The sequence below is a fragment of the Nothobranchius furzeri genome, chromosome 9, assembly GCF_043380555.1.
Source record: "Nothobranchius furzeri strain GRZ-AD chromosome 9, NfurGRZ-RIMD1, whole genome shotgun sequence".
In the NCBI taxonomy this organism is placed as follows: Eukaryota; Metazoa; Chordata; class Actinopteri; order Cyprinodontiformes; family Nothobranchiidae; genus Nothobranchius; species Nothobranchius furzeri.
This window is the reverse complement of record NC_091749.1, coordinates 52,908,324-52,935,772: the sequence shown is the minus strand read 5'-3', so window position 1 is coordinate 52,935,772 and position 27,449 is coordinate 52,908,324. Positions and strand designations below refer to the sequence as shown.

The 27,449-nt window shown below is 41.5% G+C and overlaps 1 protein-coding gene across 2 annotated transcripts in view; it reads left to right on the top strand.

The window, feature by feature from the left end:
• Positions 1-27,449, top strand: part of LOC107381856 (CUB and sushi domain-containing protein 1) — a 668,617-nt gene that overhangs the window by 523,041 nt on the left and 118,127 nt on the right. For both annotated transcript variants that reach the window (XM_015953775.3, XM_015953774.3), the window contains exons 31-32: positions 7,489-7,676; positions 9,303-9,497. In XM_015953775.3, coding sequence (XP_015809261.3) covers positions 7,489-7,676; positions 9,303-9,497 — 383 coding nt within the window. The remainder of the gene's footprint in view (positions 1-7,488; positions 7,677-9,302; positions 9,498-27,449) is intronic.

Here is a 27,449-nt window from a genome sequence, read left to right as displayed (position 1 = left end):
ATGACCCCAGATTAAGCTGACCATAATGTAAAAAGGCTGTTTCCTCACTCCAACACACCTGGTTTGAATCAATCAGGAGTGGAGAAACAGCAGCGGCCCTCTAGGAGCAGGTGATGGATGGATGGATGGATGGATGGATGGATGGATGGATGGATGGATGGATGGATGGATGGATGGATGGATGGATGGATGGATGGATGGATGGATGGATGGATGGATGGATGGATGGATGGATGGATAGATAGATAGATAGACTGACATCATGTGACAAAAAAGAAAAACACAACTAAAAGACACTAAGTACAAAATGAATACCTAAATATTTAAAGACGAATGATTATCCCAGCATTCAACTCATGTATTTTTTCTCAAGCATGAACTACTACTGATACAATGACTCACATTGACCTTCAACAAAACAAGGAAAATTCTTGTATTGAGGAACCAAGCTCAATTTATATTAATTAGCATGCAGTGTAAGATCATTAAGGTCTCAAATAACCCAGTCTAAGAGAGGTGAACCCCAGGTGTGGGGAAAATGGCAAAAAGGCATTACATCTGCCAAAAACCATCCATCCATCCATCCATTTTGATCCGCTTATCCTGAGTCGGGTCGCGAGGGCAGTAGCCTAAGGCGAGAGGCCCAAACTTCCCTCTCTCCAGCCACTTGGGCCAACTCCTCCGGGGGAATCCCAAGGCGTTCCCTGGCCAGGTGAGAGACATAGTCCCTCCACCATGTCCTGGGTCTACCTTTAGGTCTAACTCGGTTGGACTTGCCCAGAAAACCTCACCAGGGAGGTGTTCTGGAGACATCCTGACCAGATGCCCGAGCCACTTCAACTGGCTCCTCTCCATGTGGAGGAGCAGTGGGTCTACTCTGAGCCCCTCCCGAAAGGCGGAGCTTCTCACCCTATCTCTAAGGGAGAGCCCAGCCACTCTTCGGAGAAAACTCATTTCAGCCCCTTGTATCCGCAATCTCGTTCTTTCGGTCACTACCCAAAGCTCATGACCATAGATGAGGGTAGGAACATAGATCGACCGGTAAATCGAGAGCTTCGCCTTCTGACTCAGCTCTCTCTTCACCACGACAGACCGGTACAATGCCTGCATCACTGCAGATGCAGCACCAATCCACCTATCGATCTCACGCTCCAGTTTTCCCTAACTCATGAACAAGACCCCAAGATACTTAAACTCCTCCACTTGGGGCAGGACCTTATCCCTGATCAGGAGAAGGCATTCTACCCTTTTCCGAATCAAGACCATGGTCTCAGATTTAGAGGAGCTGATTCTCATCCCAGCTGTTTCACACTCGGCTGTGAACCGCTCCAGGAAAGCTGAAGATCACGCTCTGATGAAGCCAACAGGACCACATCATCTGCAAAAAGAAGAGACCTGATCCTCAGGCCACATAAATGGATGCCCTTGGCTGTGCCTAGAAATCCTGTCCATAAAGGTTATGAGCAGAATCGGTGACAAAGGGCAGCCTTGGTGGACTCCAAGTCTCACTGGGAACGAGCCCGACTTACTGCCGGCAATGCAGACCAAGCTCTGACATCAGTCATACAGGGACCCAACAGCCCTTATCAGAGGGCCTGGTACCCCATACTCCCGGAGTACCCCCCACAGGGTCCCCCGTGGGACGCGGTCAAACGCCTTCTCCAAATCCACAAAACACATGTAGACTGGTTGGGCAGATTCCCACACACCCTCCAGGATCCCCCTAAGGGTATAGAGCTGGTCCAGTGTTCCATGGCCAGGACGAAAACCACTTTGCTCCTCCTGAATCTGAGGTTCAACAATCCGACGGACCCTCCTCTCCAGAACCCCTAAATAGACCTTACCAGGAAGGCTCAGGAGTGTGATCTCCCTGTAGTTGGAACACACCCTGCGGTCCCCCTTTTTTAAATAAGGGGACCACCACTCCGGTCTGCCAGTCCAGTGGGACTGCCCCGATGTCCACGCGATATTGCAGAGCTGCGTCAGCCAACACAGCCTCAAAACATCCAGAGCCTTAAGGAACTCCGGGCGGATCTCATCCACCCCCGGAGCCTTGCCACAGAGGAGCTTTTTAACCACCCCAATGACATTAGCACCAGAGATTTGAGAGGCCAGCCCAAAGTCCCCAGACTCTGCTTTCTCAAGGGAAGACGTGTCGGTGGGATTGAGGAGGTCTTCAAAGTATTCTGACCACCGATCCACAACGTCCTGAGTAGAGGTCAGCAGCACACCATCCCCACTATAGATAGCATTGGTAACGCAATGCTTTCCTCCCCTGAGGCACCGGATGGTGGACCAGAATCTCCTCAAAGCTGTACGGAAGTCTTGCTCCATGGTCTCACCAAACTCCTCCCATGCTGAGGTTTTTGCCTTGGCGACCATCCGAGCTGCATTTCGCTTGGCCTGCCGGTACCCGTCAGCTGCCTCTGGAGTCCCACAGGTCAAAAAGACCTGATAGGACTCTTTCTGCAGCTTGACAGCATCCCTAACTGCCGGTGTCCACCAGCAGGTTTGGGTGTTGCCACCTGCAACCACAGCTCCGGTCGGCCGCCTCATCAATGGAGGCACGGAACAGGGTGCATTCAGACTCATTGTTTCCCGCCTCCCCCGGAACATTTTGGAAGTTCTGTCGGATGTGGGAATTGAAGCTCCTTCTGACAGGAGACTCTGCCAGACGTTCCCAGCAGACCCTCGCGATACGTTTGGGCCTGCCTGGTCTAACCGGCATCCTCCCCCACCATCTGAGCCAACTCACCACCAACTCCGCCCCTCTCTTCACCCGAGTGTCCAAGATATGTGGCCGCAGGTCAGATGAAACAACAACAAAGTGGATCATCGAGCTGCGGCTTAAGGTATCCTGGTGCCAAGAGCACATATGGACACCTTTATGTCTGAACATGGTGTTCATTATGGACAATCCATGACTGGCACAGAAGTCCAATAACAAAACACCACTCAAATTCAGATCAGGGGGGCCGTTCCTCCCAACCACACCTCTCCAGGTCTCACTGTTGTTGCCCACGTGAGCGTTAAAGTCCCCCAGCAGAACGAGGGAGTCACTGGAAGGAGCACTTTCCAGCACCCCCTCCAAGGTCTCCAAAAAGGGTGGGTAGTCTGAACTGTAGTTTGGTGCATAAGCACAGACCATAGTCAGAACTCGTCCCTCCACACGTAGGCAGAGGGAGGCTACCCTCTCATTCACTGGGGTAAACCTCAACATACAGGCATCAAGATGGGGGCAACTAGTATGCCAACCCCTGCTTGGCGCCTCGCAGTGGGATTAACTCCAGAGTGGTGGAAAGTCCAACCCCTCTCAAGGAAACTGGTTCCAGAGCCAGAGTCGTGCGTTGAGGTGAGTCCGACTATATCTAGTCGGAACCTCACAACCTCACACACCAAATCAGGCTCCTTCCCCACCAGAGAGGTGACATTCCATGTGCTAAGAGCTAGCTTCTGTAGCCGAGGATCAGACCGTCAAGGTCCCCGCCCTCGACTACCACCCGTCACACACTGCACCTGACCCCTTTGGCCCCTCCCACGAGTGGTGAGCCCATGGGAAGGGGGACCCACGTTTTCTCTTTGGGCTGTGCCCAACCGGGCTCCATGGGTGAAAGCCCGGCAACCAGGTGCTCGCCAGCGTGCCCCACCTCCAGGCCTGGCTCCAGAGGGGGGCCCCGGTGACCCACGTCCGGGTGAAGGAACATGGTTTTCATTTATATAATTCATCATAAGAGGTCTTCGGGCTGCTCTTTGTCTGATCGCTCACCTAGGACCTGTTTGCCATGGGTGACCCTACCAGAGGCAGAAAGCCTCAGACAACTTAGCTCCTAGGATTATTGAGACACTCAAACCCCTCCACCATGGTAAGGTGGCAGCCCAGGGAGAGGCTGCCAAAAACACTCCAGTAAAATATCCTCCTTATGTAACTACAATGATGTCATTAATATGTTTTAATGAGGTTGGCTTTACAATGCACAGAGCTAAATTAGACGCGGTGTAGTGAGAAAACTGTTTAAAAACAGAACAAGTATATAAAAGAAACCTAAAGATACTAACAAAATTTTGCTTCATGAACCATTAATACCACATAAAAGGGTGAGTTCTCATCATTCCACCATCCCATCTGATAAATGTTCAACTATTTGTTGAGTTCTACAATCCCCTAAGGTGCTTTACAAAACAACCAGTCCTTCACTCATTCACACACACATTCAAACGCTGGTGGTGATGAGCTACATTGACACAAATGAGGCTGCCATACAGGCGCCACTGGTTCCTCCAACCACCACCACCTGGAAAGGAGCGTCTTGCCCAAGGACACAACAGCTGCACCAGTCGTTGTGAGAACTGTTTCAAGGGTGAATCTTTGCAGTGATTGAATTTGAAGCAAAGGAGACTCTTCAAAACATTGATGTGGAAACAAGGAGAAGCTGAGGACATTCTCTGTTGTCCTTATAATTAGTTGAATGAGAAATAAATGATCCAATTTTGACCCTGGATTTGCAGCTTTTGAGATAAATCTTCGTTGTTGAACCGTGAGATGCTTTATTATTTTATAATCATGTTTTGATGTAATTTTTTTTGTTTCATTCTGAAAAAGCAGTTTTTTTTTTATTTTCTATTTTATTTTAACAGCAGACATTTTCTTGTTTCTTCAGTAGTATCAGAACAACTGTGCAGTTGTTGTTTTGGTCGACATGTTTTTATGGTGAAAAGGAAACAGAAAAAGGATCGGGCTAAATTTTTGTTTAAACATAAAAAATAAATAAATCTCATATTGTTTTAGGAAGCAGTTTTTCTATTTGTAATACTAGTCTTGTGGCCTTTTGTTCATAAAATAATGTAGGCTTCTCCACGTTTTTAACAGCTCTGAGTTTGTATTTAGGTCTCACGTTTTTATATGCTTTGTTTTATCTTTCTGGCATGAGATGTGAAGATGTTGTCCCGTTTCTTCTTTTTGGGATCTTTGTGTTCCTTTTATGACACTTAGCTGCTTTAGTATTCAGATTCAGAAAGTATCGCTAGGCGCAAGGTATTAACAAGTATCATTGAAGGCTGTTTTATCAGTCCAATGGGGACTTAGGTGCAGTTAAGCCCCTTTAGCAGCAGATCTCAACATGGGTCTTAAACATACTTTGCTCTAATTTTAACTTTAATGACAACATATGTTGAGATTGCCTGCTTTGATGTGTGTGTGTGTGTGTGTGTGTGTGTGTGTGTGTGTGTGTGTGTGTGTGTGTGTGTGTGTGTGTGCGTGTGCGTGAGCGTAACTTCATTTCAATTTATTCTTTGTGTTTTATAGCAAAAGCCAACATTTGCAATATGGAACTGTTTCATCTTTTTCCATAAAACATCATAAATCCAATAAAAGATGACAAAAAAGTGAGATACAACCAAGTGACAGCATCAAATGAATTTCAGTCACACTGCTGGATGGATGTAATGGATTATAATGCAGGTTTTGACATGCTTTCAATATCAAACCCTAAGATGTTACTTTAAACTGTAAAGCTATCCTCGAGAAAAAAATACATGTTTGAAAGAATGGATTTCAACTTACCCCAACAACTCTTCTTAAAGTCATGGCTTAAATTTAACAATAAGCATATATTTTTTTAACTATTCTGTAAATAAATTAAGCTCTGTGCCATATGTAGGCAACGTTGTCCTTTTTAACATGATGTTGAAAATAACTTTGTGTAAATGATTGGAAATTAATTCCTGACTGTGCTTCAGAAACGTGAATCATGCTAATTTACATTGTCCAAAGCAATGATAGACATATGATCAAATAATACTGTTGGCTTTTTTGAGATTAAGTTATTTTTGTGAGCCATTACTTCTACCCGAATAAAAGATGCTTGGATTCGATGAAATCCTGCCTCCACCAGTATGAATTCCACCTATTTCACAGTGTAATTTTAGGTGAAACATTAAAGCAGCTTTCGCAATGCGCCAGCAGCAGTGAACTGGCTGTCAAAAGTAAAAATGGCCTGTATTTGATATAGCACCTTCTAGAGTCCTGGGACCCCCCAAGGTGCTTTACAACACAATCACACATTCACACCCTGGTGGTGATGAGCTACATTGTAGCCACAGCTGCCCTGGGACACTGACAGATGCGAGCCTGCCATGCACAGGCGCCACCGGTCCCTCCGAACACCACCATCAGGCAACGTGTCTTGCCGAAGGACACAACAACAGCGACAGAAGGAGGGGGGCTCGAACCTGCAACCTTCCGTTTATGGGGCAAGCACTTAGCTCCTGTGCCACTGTTGCTTAAGTACATGAAGATTTCCCTGTGGCAACATGTCCCATCCAGCAATTGCTGAATGCTACCCCCTCAGCCCCGCTGTCCAGCCACTGTCACACATATACACATGCGCACACACCAATGGGAAAAAGTCAACTGAGATGAATCGGTCTCCCAGTCTGTCCCTGACACTCACCCACTAAACTTTAAAAATATTCAGCTAGTGCAGTGTTTCCCAACCCTAGTCCTTAGGGACCATTGTCCTGCATGTTTTCCATGTTGCCCTTTCAAACACCAGTGAGTCTCTGCTGCCACAAACCTGATTCAGATGAATGAAAGATTAACCGGCATCTGCAGCACTTGATGTCCTCCTGAGGAGCCAATGTAAATCAGGTGTGCTGAAGCAGAGACATGGAAAACGTAGGACAGTGGTCCCTGGCAAAATAGTTTTAAAATTTAGTGGGTGAGCATCAGCGACATACTGGGAGACTAATTATCTAGCATTTTGGTTTTATTTACCGCCCTGACCAAACAGGGATTCACTTCCTGAAAAATGCAGACTAGATAAGAAATAAACCACTTCTTCACAACTGTGGAGGTTAAATTCCCTTCCAGCTACACACAGAGACCGGGTGTTAGTGTTTACTGTCCAAGGGAGGAGGGATCCAAATTTGACACCACCTGGATGGGGAAGAGCAAGGCATGATGATGCAGCCATGCCCTATCCAGGCTTTTGCGATGGCTTAGCTGAGTTTACCAGAGCTGAACGAAACAAGCAGTTGAGACAGAAACATGCATGTGTGAAGCCCAAACCAACTCAGTGGCCTAGTGGTGTGAGTGTCCACCCTGTGACTGGGAGATGGGTCGGGTGCACAGTCGGGTCATACCCAAAGCCTGTATAAATAGGACCCAGTAGGGGGTTAAACCACCAGAATGTTCCTGAGCACAGCCGTGTCTGCAGCTCAATGCTGCCCTAGGGAATGGGTCAAATGCGGAGAGCAAATTTTACCACACATCAGTGTGTGACAAGTAATGGGATTTTAATGGGACTTTGACTTTAACAAATGCTTTAGGGGTGATTTTCAAATAGCAATGTAACAGTCAAAAGCTCCAAAAAGTAGATTTTGTATGATATATACCCTTTAAAATTTCACTAAAGGAATCTTTAAGTGTAGTAAAAGAGGTGAAGACAAATAAGATTAATTTAGTAAATTTGTACTTTTATTTCATCCCAGTTTCAACATGGAGCCAAGTTACGACTTCCTGCATATCTATGAGGGTGAAGACTCAAACGGACCTCTATTAGCAAGTCTCCAAGGCAACCAGGCCCCGGAGCGGATCGAGAGCAGCAGCAACAGTCTCTTCCTGGCGTTCAGGTCCGATGCCTCACTGGGCTTGTCTGGATTCGCCATTGAATATAGAGGTAATTATAGAAAGCAAACTGTTGCTTGATGTATTCATCTTTGTTTTACATAGAATAAAAAAAAAACATAAAAAAACTAATATGACACAGCAACAACCATAAGAAACTCAGTGATGAAATGAGTGACTTGTGTGTTGCAACACTGATGCATAAACTGGTATTGTTATTGATATGGGAATGCATAATACTAAATGCAGCAGTAGTTGAATATTAGCAGTGCTTGTAGTTGTGTTTGTGGTGTTTATTTATTTATTTAATTTTTTGATTTTAGTTTATCTGGTTGGCAGTGGTATTGAAAAGGTAACAGCAATAACCACCAACAACAATACAGTTCAACTTGTCACTGCTCAATAATTTTAATTAAGCTGAAAAGTACAATTAACCCTCTCAGGCTCAAAATAAGTTTTGATAAAAGGGCAAACAACTAAGTCCTTCAGGGGTACTTTTGAGTTATAAAATACTCATGAAATACGTATGTGGAGTAACCAGGTAGGTAGGTTTTAACGTTGCTAATCTGCAATGCCTGCCTCCAGAGGGCTAATCAGATATTGACTGAGATTATCAGATGGGTGCATTGACATGGACAAATCTTTTCTATAAATGGCCTGTATGGCATGACTTTGTTTGGATTTCCGTGCACAATTAGACAAAACATGCCTTTGTCATTAAACTGTCTGCCTATTAACTTTAAGGATGGAATTGTCGATACTCGATTGCGTGTTGTGCAGACTGGATAATATTTAATCTCTGCTCTTATTAATTTTGCTCTGTTACAAGAGGAATCTTTTTCCAGCTGAAAGGGCATGCTGTTCCAAGTTATGCTGAAGAGTTGTTTATCTCCACAGATTGTGACTAATGATTTAACACCCATACTCAATCTCAAACTTGGTTGTTCAGCTTAATGGTGGCTAGATCTGCTCTATTTTTTATAACCTCTTATTTTCCCCTTCTTCCTCTCACCTAACTCATTTATTTAAAAAAAAGAAAAGTTCTTCTTGTTTCTGTTTCCTGTCTTTTCTCGTCACTTTTTAAGTGTTTTCCTTCTTTATAGCATCCACCACCTCTCTGTCACCATCTCTACAATTAAAATACAGCCCTAATCATCAGCCTGTTTCCGCTCTTCTTTGCCCTCTACCTCGCTCTGCCTGACTGTTTCCTCTTTCACATTAACGTGGCGTGAATGCAGAAAAGCATGTTGTCTCAGTGCCAAGTCATAAATATTGAAGACAGTATATAAACATAGTTGACTTTTTAAGCTTTAGCTCTATTTTTTATGCACTCCTTCCTTCTCTTCACTTGTCTTTTGCCCCTATTTGTTTTGTTCCTCAGGGGCAAAGTATGTGACTCGCTAAGAGAGGAAGGTTAACATGGCGTATTATGGAAGACAACAAAAGTTATTTGAATTAATTTTCCACTTGAGTTATGAAATCTGGAAAGCTAGGTCCTTGACTGAGAATAAAGTAACCAAAAAATGTAGCTCCAATACCAATTATCACCGTGCTTCCTCATCACCCCCGTAGAATGTTATTCATTGTCTAAAAACAAAACAATAAAAGTTCACCACATTCCAAACCTGTTTATCTTGGCTTTTATCAAGAATCTCAACCTTTTTTCTGTTTCTCGCAGAAAAACCAAGAGAGGCATGTTTTGACCCCGGTAACATTATGAATGCCAGCCGGACAGGCTATGACTACAAACTAGGATCCCAGGTCTCCTATAGCTGTCACCATGGTTACACAATCCTGGGTACAGACACCATCACCTGTGTTATGGGACCCGATGGAAAACCAGTATGGGACAGGGTGCTGCCATCATGTAAAGGTAGGACACTCACAATTATAAAGGTGTGTTTCACTTTGCTGTTTTCTTTTAAAGAGTAAATTAGACAGCTGGGTTTTTGGAAACTAAAACTGAACTGAAACTTGTTTTAAGTATTTTGTATTTTTTTTTCATCTTATATCTTGTATTCCCAAATGTGGTTTTACACTTTTAGCTCTCAACTCATCTATTTTTATTTTTGTCTCCTTTTGATTTGATGTCCAGTGCTTTGGTCAGCTGTCATGCTGTTGATAATTGTGCTATATAGATTGGATTGGATTTCTATAAAAACTTAGGTCCAAACCATCTAATTTTCATAGAAATAGTGGAATGTGAATCATATAGGCAGACCAAGCCTGTAGGCGGTAGTAGTTAACCAAATAGTCTGTTTATGTTTATTTATTTGGCAGACACTTTTATCCAAAGCGACTTACAATTTATAAACTATAGGGCATGTTGTGATCTGTGGGGGAAACCGGAGTGTGTCTGTGTCTTTGCTGAAAAAGATTCCTTGGATGTGGAACATCTTGATGGTCCTTAACATCGTCCTTTGCCTTTGGTCTTCTACATAGAGCAGTAGTTTGTAAAAGCTAGCCAGTCAGTGGAAACACAGGTTGCACAAGTGATGTCAGAGCAGGACAGGTATGTTGTGAAACCTAAAACTGAGATTCACGAGCAAATGCTGATGACCGATTATTCACAAACCTCCAATTTAGTCAGAGTGTTTGATAATTATCCATCTGTGTTCTTTTTTGGGTGCCAAGATTAGAATTTTATTTTATTTTCAATTTTTTTATGTATAATTTGGGGGCAATTTGGGCATTGGCATGCTGAGGAAGGATGAGGTGGTAAAATACAGGTAGAACTCAAATAGAGTAAGGTGCAGGAGTGAATTTGTTTCAGTAATTCAACAAGGTGAGACAATCAATCAATCGATAAATCAACATTTAGAAAAAAAACATTTTACACACTTGGAGTGACCATAGTGATGTAGATAGTTAAAATCAAATTCATTTAAAGACAACACCAACAACAAATAAAAAATAACAATAAATGATGACCCACACTTGCACCTCTCAGAGTAAGGACTCCAAAGTGCTTTACACTACAGTGTATCATCCATCCATTCACACACACATTCACACACTGATGGTGATGAGCTACGATGTAGCCACAGCTGCCCTGGGGCGCACTGATAGAGGCAAGGCTGCCGAGCACTGGCGCTACCGGTCCCCCTGACCACCATCGGCAGGCAAGGTGGGTTAAGTGTCTTGCCCAAGAACACAACAGCAGAACTCTCTGTCCGGAGCCGAGATTGAACCTGCAACCTTCCGATTACTGGACAACCCGCTCAACCTGTTAAGCTAATGCTGCCTAAATCACAAATACACATGATAAAACAGCCAGAGGATTCTGCTCATTCAGTAGTACATGACGAGCAAAAAAATGGGTCTTTAAAAGAAACGTAAAATCATCCCGGGGTGCAGCTATCCTAGCATAACCAACTGGAAAGGCTCCATCTCCCCGGGTCATTAGGCAAGTCCTGGGAATATCAGCAGCTGGCATTCAGACCTCAAACCCCTCACAGAAACATGCCTATGTATTACAGTAGCTCCGATAGGTATGAGGGTGCCTGTGTAAAAACCAATTAGAATCAAAAAATCTATTATAAAACATACAGACAGCCAGGGTTAGGGTTAGGGTTAGGGTGGATATGACACTCTAAACAGCTAATGAATCAAAAACACCTGCAAAGGGTTCCCAGGCAATTACTGAAATAAATGGACTTTTGCACCATATTCTGATTTTTTGAGTTTCACTTGTACACTGATGTGTTTGTTTTGTGGAAAAATTAGTCTTTCTTTCATGTAAATAATGAATGCAACTGCTTCTTGGAAATATACAACTCTGTTCTTGGGGATGTGTTAAACTGGTGTTTGTGATGCTTTCTTCATCGCTGATTCCCACAAATGTCGACAACTTTTGTTGGTGAAACGTCCACATAGTCCCTATGGTTCAGACCCACAAAAATTGAAATCAATTTTGTTTTGTGCAGTCAACCCTGTGGCATGACACAACGGTAATAATTATCGAAGGCTTGATGCAGAGCAAATCATCCATTAGATTATTGGTTCTATTGACCTTAGATAGAAAAATATGGTCACTTATTTAAACTAAATGCTTTTAATAAAAATATAAAACTTTTGGAGAGAATGTGCATTGTTGGACTGGTCCAGTACTTTGAGCTTTGCAACATTGACCTCCAGGCTAGCAGTCTCATAGAAAATATGCCTTCTGTGTATGAATTGAATAGAAAGTTACTCCTTTTAGAAGGGTCACAATTTGAGCCTCTGCACCAGTGAAATATCATATAATATCTAAGAAAACTGCTAAAATCACTAAAATTGTGGAAGAACTTTTCACTGTATTGTTGTAACCTGGTAGCATATACTGAACTATCAGTTTCAACAATGACATCATTTCTTGTCATCTTTCAAAGTGGTCTTTATCAATACTTCTCCAGACATTTTGAAAGTCTTCAATGGTTTTCATTGTGTAGACTGCTTTTCACTGGTTTTGTTCAGTCCTTGTACCTGGCGATAACACCATATTGAATAGTGTGTGTTTAAGAAAGTGTCTGGACACGAGCAAGAAAGTAGATTTAATGTCAGGCCTAAAGAATTTGCACCAGTTTCTAAAAGAGGCCTTTCAAAGAAAGAAAAATGGTAATAAAAGGTTTTAGGAGCACATCAAGTATTAAGAGAAATGATATTCAAAACTATTTTATCGACATCTGCAAGCTTGTGGCCTTCATCAGTGTCAATTTAATTTTGGGGTTAGTAAACCTCCTTTATTATTATTAATTTTTTTTTTGGTTCGATAAAGTATCTTTTCGGAGTTTTCCCCTTTCAGAGATTATGTAGGATTTTTCAGAAATCCATAAAAGTGATTGTCTTATCATGTACTGTGATATAATGTAAGCAATACATCTTTTTTTTTTTTTTTTTGCTAAGCACGTCCCCTGCCCTGGAGAGCTTCATGCAATTGGAAACCGAGTGCTGACCAGAACTAACCAATAGAGTTAAACTACTGCTTATGTGCTTCAAATTTAAGGAATACCTCGGCTGATGCAGAGTTGATTAACTTTTCACGGACAAGTTGGTGTTTAAAATATAAATATATGAAAACAGCTTGACATGAGATAATACTTCTAAAACAATTGTTTTAGCGCTGTTTGTCGGCAACAGAAAGACATAAATAAACTAGAAACGTGAAGTCGTTATCTTAAAAAAACTGAAGAAGTTATTCGTATAATATCAGCCTCTAGATGGTGCCATTGGACAATAGAAAAACTCGGGAAAGAGACTTTAAGGAGTGTCCTTATAGGCTAGTGCTTCTGGAACTTTTACCTACTATGATTGTTTGTCATAAAAAGACGTACGTAGGTGAAGCTGTGCTAGAAACGTCTACTTTACAATAACCCCCAATTCACACTGGAGGCATCAGTGGTGCAGAACATCAGCAGAATAGGTTACTTGCGTGCTTCACATCACATCAATCCACACTAGAGGAGCGTCTCAGACAACGAAGCAGTTTCTCCACCATCCGCCTTGCTGGATTCACGTCAAAATCACTCAAAACTATAAAGGCCACTGATTTTTATGCCATCCGCCATTAAACCAAAAGGAAGAAGGAGATCAGTTTGATATCACTGTTGTCATATATATATATGTTGTTGCGCCTCTCCAGCTCCATGATTAAAGCAATGAAAAACACACTGTTGCACTTCTCAAAAGATGCTGGCAGTAAATAAGCCTATAGGTCACATGTACTGGCATAAACTACATAGATAAGAATCTCTGCAATAGGGCTGTCTGGTCCTATGTTACCTGCAGAATTTGACGCATCCCAGACGTGGATCGTGGCCAAACTAGAACCCAAACCTATCTTTAGCCGTGTGGCGAGCTGCTTTTGAGTTCAGTTTTCAGTTTCAGGTTATTTAATTTTTCAGTTATTGTTTTACAAAGAAAACACAACATTTAGTCCTAGAACAAACAAATTTAAGACTGTCCAAAAAAATGGGTGAAGGCAGAAACATACGCTTATAAAGACAACCTCTCAAATAATTTGAAACTTAAACCAAAAGGTTTGCATTCCAATACTACAAATTTAGGATTTAAAAGTATGAAATAATGTCCATGTTATTCATTTTATGACATCAAATAGTCTTTAGCTCTTTTCCTGCAATTAATTTCACTCACATGAGTCATAAGGTTTAATCCCATTTGATTTAAACATATTCTTCAACTTTAGAATTGATATACAGTCTATTACCTCCTGTTCAGGAGTGGACTAGCTCATCTGGCATCGTCTTGGTGGGCTACTTGCCCACAGTGGGCCGCTTGCATGAGCGTTGCAACACCTACTTTTTCTAATGAGGAGGTTAAACACCCACACTTTTCCTGCAGTTTCACTGAAAAGCTGTACTGTCAATCCGGTGTTTCTCTCCCGTTGAAACTCACACCTTTGCACACCAGAGTTACGTCAGTATTCCAGTCGGTTCCGTTGTTGAAACACGTTTCCCCACCAGCACTGCTTGATCAGGCGGCAAAAACGTACACGCTCCTTACAAGCTTGTTCCCAGTGCGCTCTGCTCACACAGCCTCTGTGAGTTAAATCTCGTTAGTGCAAATCAACACTTGTAACTGGAGCCAATTCCATTGTATGTGCATCTTCCCTGGTTGCTTGTTGGTGTGAATGTTTTTTTATTCATCTTAATCAAGAATAAGAGATTAAATTACAAAAAGCTAAAAAGATGTACCAGACAGAAGGTTCTGAAGTTGGTTTCCATTTATAGTTTCAGAGTCAGAAAAGGCTATTCCAACACATATTTCCACTTCATAATCATCTTTGCTCTGCTCTAATTATAAATTTACAAAACTTAGACTCTTCAAACCTGAACTAGGTTACTCTGGACTAATAGTACCTTAATGGCTTCAGCACCTGAGACAGCAGTAGCTCGCGAGGTAGAGCAGGTTGTCCAGTAATCGAAGAGTTGTAGGATCAATCCCGGTTCCCAGCAGAGAATTCTACTGTTGTGTCCTTGGGCAACACATTTAACCCTCTGGGCCTGCTGGTGGTGGTTGGAGGGACTGGTGTTGCTAATTCTCAACAGCCTCACCTCTGTTAGTGAGCCCCAGGGCAGCTGTGGCTACATTGTAGCACATCACCACCAGAGTGTGAATGTCTGTGTGCATGGATGAATGACGATTTGTGTTGTAAAGCACCTTTGGGGGTTCTAGGTCTCTAGAAGGTGCAATATCAAATACATTTAACATTTAAAAGACAGTTTCTGATTTTTAAAACCTTTCTTGGATTAGTGAAAGTTCAAAGGAAGTAGGTTTCAGCACTTTTGGTGGTATGTTTGAAATTACCTGAAACTTTCAGGGTTTTACAATCTGATGTATTCAATGTCCCCAGCGTTCCAACAATGTTGAACTACGCATATGAAAGAATGCAAGCAAAACACTAGTAGAAAAATAGCGCAGAGGTGAAAAGCTCGTAAAAAACATAAAAACTCCTAAACAGTTGTAAAAAGGAACAATTCAGCAAAAGTTCGAAGTATTTCAGAGGCCTTTGGAAAGACTGAACACTTTAAGTGATTACAAATAGGTCTGACTCCTCAGAAATAAAATAAAAAGAAATGGAAAATAGCCGCTCAAAAGAATTGTATAGCACAGGTATGCATAACACACAGGTACAATTGCAGAGAGCCTTTTATGCCAAATGATTCAGCTGCCTACTTGTGATTTTTGAGCTGAATTTAAAGCAAAACCTCAGTCGTGTAATTTTCTCCTGTAAATTGCACACCTGAGTCAAAACCTGTATCGTTACTATAGAACCTGATTTAGGTAGTGGTGCCATGCCATTTTACTTTGATTTGTTGAAACTTGTTACATCAAATATGAGGCTTATTGGTTCAAAATTGTCAACCGTCTGTGTGTGAGTATGTTTTTAAAGTAGGTGTGTTCTTCAAACCTGTCCGTCTGATTGGCAGCTAAGAGGGGCTATAAACTGACACCTGCAAAAGTGGTATTAAAACTGTATATTTGCCATCCAGTGTGTGTGTGTGTGTGTGTGTGTGTGTGTGTGTGTGTGTGTGTGTGTGTGTGTGTGTGTGTGTGTGTGAGAGAGAGAGAGAGAGAGAGAGAGAGAGAGAGAGAGAGAGAGAGAGAGAGAGAGAGAGGGAGAGGGAGAGGGTGTGTGTGTGCCATTTAAATAGGCAATCCAGCACGGTAGATGTGATTTTGAAATGCACACGTATATACTTCCTTACACGCTATGTAGCTACTAATAATTTGATTCACTGAAGGCACTGTTTAATAACATCAAAGTGAGAGGTGCTGTGGTAGGGAGTGAGAGAGAATAAAAAAACAGGGTAATCGTTCTCAGACATGCAATTTTAGAACAGCAACCAGCTACAGGGAGCTGGAAAATGGAGCCTATCAAGTTATTTTATCCCATCTAGTTCAGCCACTCATTTTTTTTATGAAAACACTGTCAGGTATCTCTCTTTGGTAAAGAACAGTCCATCAAGATATCCATAGCCTCCTTCATTATTAGTTTTTTTTCTCTCGAACATTAACTATATTTTAAATTTGAATGGGTCATGTTGATTATAAGATGAAATGAACTGATTTTCAAATACATGTGTTTTTGCATGAATGTATAGGATACAATAAGGAACTGAGACATATCATCTGAAGCTTTGGTCTATTGTGCGACAAAATGTGGTTAAGAGATGAGTCGAAAGGAGATGACACATTAATCCTCCTTCTTAGGATAAGTTCTGATAAGATGTCCTCTGTTGTGGCTGTTCCCAAGCAACAGCAACATCAGTAAATAAAAGTGATCACATCATGGCCAAACTATAAAAGAAATAAGCTCTCAAAGTTCACGACAATACAAACGACTGAGTGGAAATTTTCCAAAAAGATAACTGTAGAAATATGAAAAAGATTAATTGTACCAGAGTAAAAAAAAAAGTTTACAAAAAGGTATTTATGCATTTAATGAGAATACATCAATGTAATTGTCTAATGCAGGGGTCACCAACCGCTGTGAAGCTGGGAGCTGCATGGGTATTGAGCCATGTGAAGGGTGACCAGGTTAACCTTTGAACTAGAATAGGTCAGAGTTAAACTAACTTCATAAATAATAAGCCTATATATTTTTTATTTTATTTATTCTTTATTTAACCAGGAAGGTCCCATTGAGATTAAACCCTCATTTTCAAGGGAGTCCCGGCCAAGAGGCAGCAAAAGTTAGTTACAAATGTTTTCAGTTACACAGACATGTCATGTACAAAATTACAGAAGGCAGTTACAACACAGGGAATCCGTCTGAGGGGTTCTCAGTCTGGTTTTAAATGTATTCAAGGAGATAAACTCTGTTAATTTCCAGTTTTCCTGCAGTCTGTTCCATGCAGAAGGAGCAGAGTGAACGAACGCCCTTCTACCCAGTTCGGTGCGAGCAAACAGAACACAAAGTAACCACTGACCATTTGCACGCAGACTGTGAGAAGTTACACTTCTCTGTGAGATTAAGTTACAGATGTAGGTGGGTAGTAATCCAAGCATGGATTTATACATGAAGGTGTACTAATGTTTACCTCCTGGTGGACAAAGATGGCCCATCCCACTCGAGAATGCAATTCACAACGATGGGTCAGTGGTTTTAAAGATTTATTTAAAGACAATTGTACATTTTAAATCTGTGTTAATGCAGGAGGAAACTTAGGATCCCTATAAGCAGTTTTAGACAGAATATGTACCGTAAATCCTCTAATACAGGCCCGGGCCTGTATTTGACTCAAGCTCATCAAGCTCCAGGCCTTTATTGGAAGGAGGGCCAGTATTAGAGGCGGGCCTCTATTTCAATTTGAGCAAAATGAACTAATGGTTCGCTGGAGTTTTTGACAATTAAAATTGCGCCCACATTTTCAAAGTTAAACACATTTCTTTTAACAACGGTAGTTCCTGCTTCAGCCCTCTCCCCCCTCCCCCTGTGCAGCGGCCGCAAACTCACTGATGTGCCTGCAGCCTCTCGGAGTTCCTGCTGCTCTAAACATTAAAATAATTATTTCATTTTCTGTTCCTGACTTCTGATTACCTTCAATGGTGTCTGTTTGTTGCAACACCAGGTACAAAAACTAACTTGTTTTTATTTGACTATTTTTCTGTCCTGTCTGTTTATTATCTTCCTGCATCTCCTCTCAATCCTAAAGAAAAACTGCTACCTGGGTTCATATATATTCACCTTATGAGTTACCTTTGAACTGCAGTTCTAAAAGATCTACCGACCGCAAAAACAGCGGAGCGCTTGCTGTTTGGCGGCTGTATCAGTGATCAGTGCGTCGGAGGACAAGGTGATGCGCGCAGCGCCCCGCTCCACAGCATGCAGCGAAACACATCAGGCGCAAATAAAAGACAGAAAACATTAAAGGAAATGAACTGACATGAACGATCGCGTGTTAAATTAGTTTTTGAGGTGGCGACACCTGATTGTTACTGTGGCCGTGCTCAGGAGGCAGATCTACCGACCGCGAAAACAGCTGAGCGCTCCCTGCTGTGATCTGTGAGTCGGAGGACAAGTTGATGCGCCCCGCTCCACAGCAGCGATACACATCAGGCGCAAATAAAAGACAGAAAACATTAAAGGAAATGAACCGACATGAACGATCGCGTGTCAGTACCTACGGTCTGGCACTTGAGTTTTACCCCCAAAAAGAAGAATGTGATCATACGATAATTCAATAGGGAGCGTGGTTTCACAGACGCGGAAGTGATAGCGTCGGTGCTCTAGGAAACCCTCGAGCGTTCGAGCGTCAACGAAGTGACACGGAAATGCCGGGCTTTCCAGAAGTAAGTAAGATAACTTACTATGAGCTGATAGTTCGTTGGATTGATCGGTAGGTTGGAAACTCTGATCATGAATCTGAAGAAACGATGACTGAGTGGTGAGCTGGAAAGGCGACTTCTGTTTATAGCCGCGGTTTGTGACGTAGGTGCGACGTGAAGGGAATCCCCGCGAGGGGCATGCTGGGAGTCCCTACTTCGCGGATTTTCACCTATCGCGGCCAGGTCTGGAACGCATCTACCGCGATAAACGAGGGACTACTGTAGTTCATACACCCCCTACTGCTGCTCCCCAGAGTGTTCTGCAGCATAATCAGCACGTTCTCTTTGAACTTGATAGTGTAATGACCTGGCTGGGGTTGTAAGCCAGGTGCATTCTGGGTATTGTGTTATATGTGTTTCCTATCGTTCTGCTAGTTCCTATGTGCTGATTTGCGTGTTGTGTGAGTGTTATGTAAGCCACAGGGAAGGTGATGTGTGTTCTGTGGAGCGGGTTGAATTAGCATGGTTAACTGACACCGTGACTCTGTGTGGTAGGAGCGTGATAGAGGATCGTGTCTGTAGCATTACAAAGCTTTGAAGAAAAAGCCTAAGAAAAGGTCTGAGTGAACCTCTACTGCCTCCTGGTGGTTGATTTGGGGACTATAACCCTGCCGCTGGGACGCTCGTACTTGCTTGTTACCACATTCCATCCGGCCACATTAAGAGACCGGCCATTATTTACCTCTGCCATTATTTACCTCTGCTGACTCCGACACCGGCCAGAATTGGAGACCCGGCCTTTAATTGAATACCGGCCTGTATTAGAGGATTTACGGTATTTAAATGAGATGCACTAAAATGGCTAAATAAAGACCACGTGTCTACAGCACTAATAGACACGCTTTATCAGCAAAAAAAAGTTGATTTGGGGTTGACTTTCATTTTTTTATTCAACATCAGATAAGCTTTTTTAAACTTCAGTTATGATGTGAGCTATGACATGTTCACAGCATTTAATTAATTTTAAAATTATTCATTGTTTACAACACACTTAAACTTAATTTACTAGTCCATAATTTGTGTTTTCTGTCTGATGCACTTTTTAAAGGTCATGTGTTCATTTGTGGCCTTTTCTTTGGTCTTTTTACAAAGGTTTGCACACTTATAAGTTATAACAATGCCCTCATGTGAAAATAGTTGCCGTTTCTTACTTTTCCCTGTGTAAGTCTACATGCACTTTTACAGTGCATTATATTTGCCAACAATCAATTCTACTGTTTACATTTTTTACAATAAAGGACTCTAAATTTCTTTATTTTTTTTATTTTTAAGTCATGTTTTGCATTTTTATCCGTATGAATGATAAAGTTTTAACTCTTCTGATCCAGTGGTATTTGAGGATGACACTGTGACACTCAACCTTCTGGTGATACTGCTGAGTCGCTCACTCACTCACTCACTCACTCACTCACTCACTCACTCACTCATCTTCTAATGCTTTCATCGGTAGGGCCATGGGGAGCTGGTGCTTAATTACAACAGGGGGACCCAGCTCCACACAGAGACCAACACCAGTTCACACTCACTCACACCAGAACAACGTTTAGAGGAAACAGGTGGGTCCAGAGAAAACCCACTTTTGCTTTGGAAGAAAGTGCAAACTTTGAAACCAAAGCCTGTGATTTAAACATGTGACGTTTTTGCTGCACGGCAGTGGTGCCACCGACCGCTCCATTATGCTGACTGGGTCTTACTACATCTGGTTCATGCAGCTAAATAGGAAACATTTGCGAAAACAAACAAAAATAATATTGTGACTTTGTCTAAGACCTTATTCTGAATGAACACATCACTTTTGTGATGTTGCACCACAGAGAAACAGTGGTGGCTGGTCAATATTTTTTTGGGTGGGGCACATTTATCCCTTCTGTTTTCAGATGAGCTAACCACATATCACCACTAGGGGATGCCACATTACCCTGCTTATGATAGAGTCCACGTTTTCTACCTCAACAACACCCAATGATGCTAAATAAAATGGCTGAAAAAAGCTAAATACACATGTTGAGAAAATCAAACAGTAGCAACAATGCAACATGATCCTATCCACAGAAGCAGCTGTTTAAATGAAAACCCAACTCCCCTCTTTACAACAATATAAATACCATTGGGGCAGCTGTAGCTCAGGTGGTAGAGCGGGTTGCCTCATGATTGGAGGGTCATGGGTGCGATTCCAGCTCCCGCCAGGGGTATCCTGCTGTTGTGTCCTTGGGCAAGACACTTCACCCAACTTGCCTGTGGTAGTGGTGGTCAGAGGGGCTGACGGCGCCAAATGGCAGCCTCGCCTCTGTCAGACCTCCCCAGGGCGGCTGTGGCTACAAGTAGCTTACCATCACTAGCAGTGTGTGAATGTGAGAGTGTGTGAAAGCGTCTTTGGGTGTCTAGAAAAGCGCTATATAAGTTCAATGCATTATTATTATTATTACTCTACCTGCAAAACTCTAGGAATCCAGCAGCAAATCAAACCAAGCTAATTTCATGAAGTAAAAAGTGTAAATTCAGTCTTAAATTTGCTGGATTATGGTAATAATATTTTATGTTATAATAAAAATAAAAGCACTCAGTTCATATAATCCTATGTCCCAATGTCACACTGAGCTGATTCCTGACTGTCTTGGGCACTCACTCATCATTTTGTGGTTCTTTGTAATAAAAAAATTTAAAAAATGCCATGAGGTGTACTCTAAAACAAAGAATGGTGAGCTAAAAAATGTTTAGAAAAAAAAAAAGGATGAACTGTGGAGAGTTTCCGGTTCTGAGTGAATATCCTGATCTGAGCTGAGACACCACTCGGTTTTGGTCACAAACCTCTGTGATCAAAGGCTCTCCTGTTCTTTCTATTGGAGCGTTATCCAGTGAGCATGTGCCAGATAGCTTAGGTCGATGGTAAAGATTGCTGATCCCGAAAGGAACAGGAAATATGTCACAAGACGATTCAGTAGTGGTAAAAGTGTTAAATTACATTTTTATACTACACTTTGCAGATTATTCCCAGCACTTATAGTCTGTATGATTCATAGCAGAGGTGTGGACTCGAGTTACATCACTTGGACTCGAGTCAGACTTGAGACATTATTTTAATGACTTCTGACTTGACTTGATAAAATCTATAAAGACTTACGACTTGACTCGGACTTGAACACCAATGACTTGCTACTTGAAACGACTTGCATCTGTTGACTTGATTACTTGAGCATATTTGATATTTTAGCACAAAAGTGGCAGGACATGGACAAAATTCTAAATCATTCTTTGTTTTATCTGTGAATTCAATGCCGTTTGGCGAGTCTCAAATAAAAATTTGGGCATCTTACTGTAAAAAAAATATACCATTAATGTAAAAAATAAACTCTAAATTACTTATATTTACATTCAGAATCGAACCCAGGTCCCCCGCACGAGAGCCTGATGACTTACCAGGTGAGCTATAATGCCAATGACATATATTATATCCGTAACTTTTATATTCATGATCACAGCTGAAACAACGTTCAAAGAAAAGTCTGGAGCGAAAATGGCTATTTTGCTGCTAATTCGCAGGAAATATCTAGAAGAAAGTAGCTAAGGGTCCTCAGAAATGTAGCTAGGTTCATCACTAGGTGTTAGAAACAGTGACAAAGTCGCTGAGTTGGCACTACCTCACTCTCTGCTGCTAAAGCCACTGATAGCAAATGCTACGGGCTATGCCTGAGCGTGAACGCGCATGAAGCAGCCTGCTCGACCCGAGCAGCTCTCTTTTTCTGTGATTTTACAGAAAAACAGGCAATCACAGTAAAAATGCCAGGGCTCATTCTACAGGACCAGGGCACTGCAGGAGAATGTATGAAGAAGACATTTATTATTTCTATACATGTTGTGACTGTCAAACTTCCTTATAGTCCCTTTAAGGACTTTGACTTGACTTGGACATCCAGCTCATTTACTTTGGACTTCACTTGGACTTGGTTGTCTTTCACTTGGACTTGACTCGAGACTTGACTGGAAATACTTGTGACTCGAAAAGCAGTGACTTGGTCACACCTCTGATTCATAAATTTATTAATTAATTAGTGTATTTATTTATTTATTTTTGGTGATCCCTATTTCCTTCCTGGTGGGGCGGCTCCCTAGCCCCCCTGTGGATGAGCCACCACTGGTGAGGAATTTCTCAGGATTCACCACCAGTGTTGAACATTTTCATTCATACAGTCATCACGAAAAGTAATGCACAGCAAATGTTATGTTGATACAGTTCTGTGAGACTGTCTGTGCAGGGAACAGAGCAACATTTAAACCTTGTGCTACCTCAAAGGCTGAAAATACAAAGATACTTAAGGTTAAATTATTAATTTTCAAGCTAATTAATGATAACTTTGATCCTGAAAAACTTTCTTCTTGTTTTCTATTTGCTCACAGCTGATTCTGAGGATTGTAACTGATCTTGCAGGCCTGCAAACACAATTATAAATGAGAAACAACATAGTTTTTTTTTGTTTTTGTTTTTTGCATTTTTCATGGCCAAAGTAAATTGGGCTAGGTGTCTATAAGAGAGTTCTCAAAGTAAAAGCAGCAAATTTGAACTAAACCCTCTCCCACCCTGTTATTTTACTCCTCTACTCCCCTGACTCCACTCTGATATTGAATTTCTCACCGCATACTAAGGGAAGTTTCTCAGGCGCTCGCTCTGTCTCTCTATCTTTGGGCAGCTCTTGGAGCTTTTAGACCAAACTCATTAGACAGGGTGAGACCTCTTTAAATAATACATCTCCACTCACACTCCCTCCATATTCTTTCTTCCTCCCTGTAATCCCTTCCCAGACACATCTTTTCTCCTTCCTTTTTTCAACAACTTTCTCCCGCTCTGATTTTGCTTTCCTCCCACCTCCTCTGTCTGTGTCTGATTTACTCTGTATTTTCCTTTCACCTCTTCCACCGCTCCCTCACCCCTCTTGCTTTGACTCTCTCTCACACACATAAACACCACCCATCTCAAACCGCTCTTTTATTGGTTTCCATGGTAACTAAGAGCTGGTTCGAGAAAGAAGGAATACTTTGTGACTGTTGATAGGGCTGTGTTTGCATGTGTGTGTGGGTGTGTGTGTGTGTGTGTGTGTGTGTGTTTGCATGTGTGTGTGTGGGTGTGTGTGTGTGTGTGTGTGTTTGCATGTGTGTGTGTGTGTGTGGGTGTGTTTGGGGGGGGGCATGCAAGGAAGGAGGAGAGATACAGAGAAGAGATAAAGTGAGAGACCATTATAGAGTGCCTCCTACAGGCAATGCTCACACTCACTCTCCCCCCCCCCCCCTCCTCACACACACACACACACACACACACACACACACACACACACACACACACACACACACACACACACACACACCCAGAAATCATGTTTATCCAGAGGGGTGGAAAGAACCCTTAAACTGATGAGTGTCACATGTCATGACATGTTCAAAGATAATCATGTTTAACTAGTATTGCACAAACCAGTGCACCCCCCATTCAGACTGAACTTGAGTTTGTGGTGAAAATATCAGTGAAGAAAGAATGAAGAAAAATCAGTTTTAGTACTTTTATGTGGATCCACTATGTGGAGTTTATCATAGAGGTGTTACAGTGTTTATTGTCAGAGTAAGATGAATGAAGACAAAAAATATGATACAAAATAATCACTCAATCAATCAATCAATCAATCTATCTATCTATCTATCTATCTATCTATCTATCTATCTATCTATCTATCTATCTATCTATCTATCTATCTATCTATCTATCTATCTATCTATCTATCTATCTATCTATCTATCTATCTATCTATCTATCTATCAATCTTTCTATCATCTATCTATCTATCTATCTATCTATCTATCTATCTATCTATCTATCTATCTATCTATCTATCTATCTATCTATCTATCATCTATCTATCTATCTATCTATCTATCTATCTATCTATCTATCTATCTATCTATCTATCTATCTATCATCTATCTATCTATCTATCTATCTATCTATCTATCTATCTATCTATCTATCTATCTATCTATCTATCTATCTATCTATCTATCTACTTTTCTTCACTGCCTTAAAGTGAAGTTGCGAATGCTAAAGGTTAGCTTAAACTAGCCAAGATGTCTGCTGCTGATTCCTGAACATTAAAACAACAGCCTTCTTCGTAGTGAGTCAAGATGGGTGAGTCCATGAATGCTAATTCACAGTGTGAAGTAGATCTGTCAGGATTTTCAAATCCTACCGTTTCACTGTCTATTTTTTTTCAAAAGCTAATGCAAGAGATAGCTGTAGGAGACTATTTTCATGTTTAGCCTGCATGAAAAACTCAGAGTGACCGATTGTAATCAGAATAAAACATTTAAAAATGTTTTTCAGACAATCTCACATTTAAAGTAATTTAAAGAAATTTATCCATAAATCATGAAAATCCAATCTGCAGCTTCTAGTTTTTTTTTTCAGGACACTTCTATCAAGAGAAACACATCTATTTGCTCTGTGTGTAGAAATTTACTTCCTGGATTCAGCAAAGAGAGAAAACATAGTCTAGAATTATGTGTTAAAATAACCACTTCACATCATCTAAGCAGCAATTAACCAGTGATTTTTGACCAATACATTAAAATAAACTTCTGATTCTATTTTTGCCTTTTTGCTTTTCAGTTGACTTATGCTCAAGTATTCATATCAGTTTTCCCACAATTGAGTTTCAGAATATGTGTTTCAGTATTAATTAGGCACTTGTTTATTAGAACAATGAAATTTAACAAACCGGTGAATTAAAAGACGTGCGGTTGGCTGTAATTTCCTAACTCCTCTTTCTGTGATATGATGGTAGGGCTTCTGAACTCCTAGTTGACTTATCTAAAATAATAATGCTGTGCTTTTTAGAATTGCCTTTTGATGTTGGCCAATGTATTCATGTTGCATTTTTTGCACTTTTATAAAAAGTCCTTACAGCCTCTGCAGAACTGTATAAACCTGCATGCCCACAAATCTGCTTTAAGAGCTGAACAATTTGTTTTAATTATATTGAAATTAGGTTGCCCTTTAGGTTCTTTGTAAAATTATTTGTAGACTGGTACAGTTCTTTTCTTTTAATCTTGCAAAACTCCAAGACAATAGTGTTGCGCTAGCCACCTGATAAACGAGCAATGGTAGAGCGCCAAGATCCACAGCAGTAGTAGATCCACACAAAGACAAGGAACGGTGGGAAAGGGAGGATGAACTGCTAACTTGGAAATGTGGCTGTAAATAAGGCTGGTCTTAAATCACAGAAAGACATCTAGACACGGAAGCATTTTTGCTGTTACACAAAGAGTAAACACGTTTGTGTGTGAACAGCCACTACGGCATCTTCAGTATCAAAACTGTCTTATTTTATTCTCTTCAATCATTTAACAAGAACAGCCATCCAGTGGCTCAAGGGCAATACCTTAAAGGTGCAATTTTAAGAGTTTTACAGTGAAATAATCACAAAATAGACTGTCTTAATCATGGGAAGGAAGGTTACATTGAAACAGATTTCCATTGCAGCTGGCTGGATGGTTGTCAGTGTTTCTCTTTTCAAAACCAATAGAGGGATGCAGTCTTTGTTTACAACCTACGAGCCTGTGGAGTCCGTGCAAGCTAATGCTGTGGTGCCAGCAATTTGTAATTTGTAATTCAGCATTGGCTGGTAAAACACAGAAGTGTTTTGTAAAGATCCTAAGCCAATAACTGGAGCGACCCAGAAGTTCTCTTTCTCAACATTTGTTTCAAAGTCTCACTTTGGGATACTCCCCTCCATGGATTTCCCAGAAGCACTTGTCTCAATACATCAGTCCTGATTTGCCAGTGACTGTGATGCCCACGTCACATGCAGCAAGCATCCTCACGCACATGAGTAAGTAAGTAAAAGTAAGTAAAACTTTATTTATATAGCACTTTTCACAGATAAAATCACAAAGTGCTTCACGGCATACATAAGAAGGCAAAACAGGACAGGAGCACAAGGTCAACTTACATAAAAGCTTGTCTAAATAAAAGTGTCTTCAGCTGCTTTTTAAAAGAATCAACAGAGTCTGCCACACAAAGAAACAGGGGCAGGACGTTCCAAAGTCTGGGAGCTACAGCTTGAAAGGACAGGTCCCCTCTACAGGGAGTGCAGAGTTATTAGGCAAATGAGTATTTTGTCCACATCATCCTCTTCATGCATGTTGTCTTAGTCCAAGCTGTATAGGCTCGAAAGCCTACTACCAATTAAGCATATTAGGTTATGTGCATCTCTGTAATGGGAAGGGGTGTGGTCTAATGACATCAACACCCTATATCAGGTGTGCATAATTATTAGGCAACTTCCTTTCCTTTGGCACAATGGGTCAAAAGAAGGACTTGACAGGCTCAGAAGAGTCAAAAATAGTGAGATATCTTGCAGAGGGATGCAGCAGTCTTAAAATTGCAAAGCTTCTGAAGCGTGATCATTGAACAATCAAGCGTTTCATTCAAAATAGTCAACAGGGTCGCAAGAAGTGTGTGGACAAACCAAGGCGCAACATAACTGCCCATGAACTGAAAAAAGTCAAGCGTGCAGCTGCCAAGATGCCACTTGCCACCAGTTTGGCCATATTTCAGAGCTGCAACATCACTGGAGTGCCCAAAAGCACAAGGTGTGCAATACTCAGAGACATGGCCAAGGTAAGAAAGGCTGAAAGACGACCACCACTGAACAAGACACACAAGCTGAAACGTCAAGACTGGGCCAAGAAATATCTCAAGACTGATTTTTCTAAGGTTTTATGGACTGATGAAATGAGAGTGAGTCTTGATGGGCCAGACGGATGGGCCCGTGGCTGGATTGGTAAAGGGCAGAGAGCTCCAGTCCGACTCAGACGCCAGCCAGGTGGAGGTGGAGTATATATACTGTATATATATATACACGTATATCAAAAAAGATCCATCTATGTTGCTAAATCCTCCTCTAAACATGCAAAACAATTGAATTATTGGCTAAATATGCTGTTTCTCGCC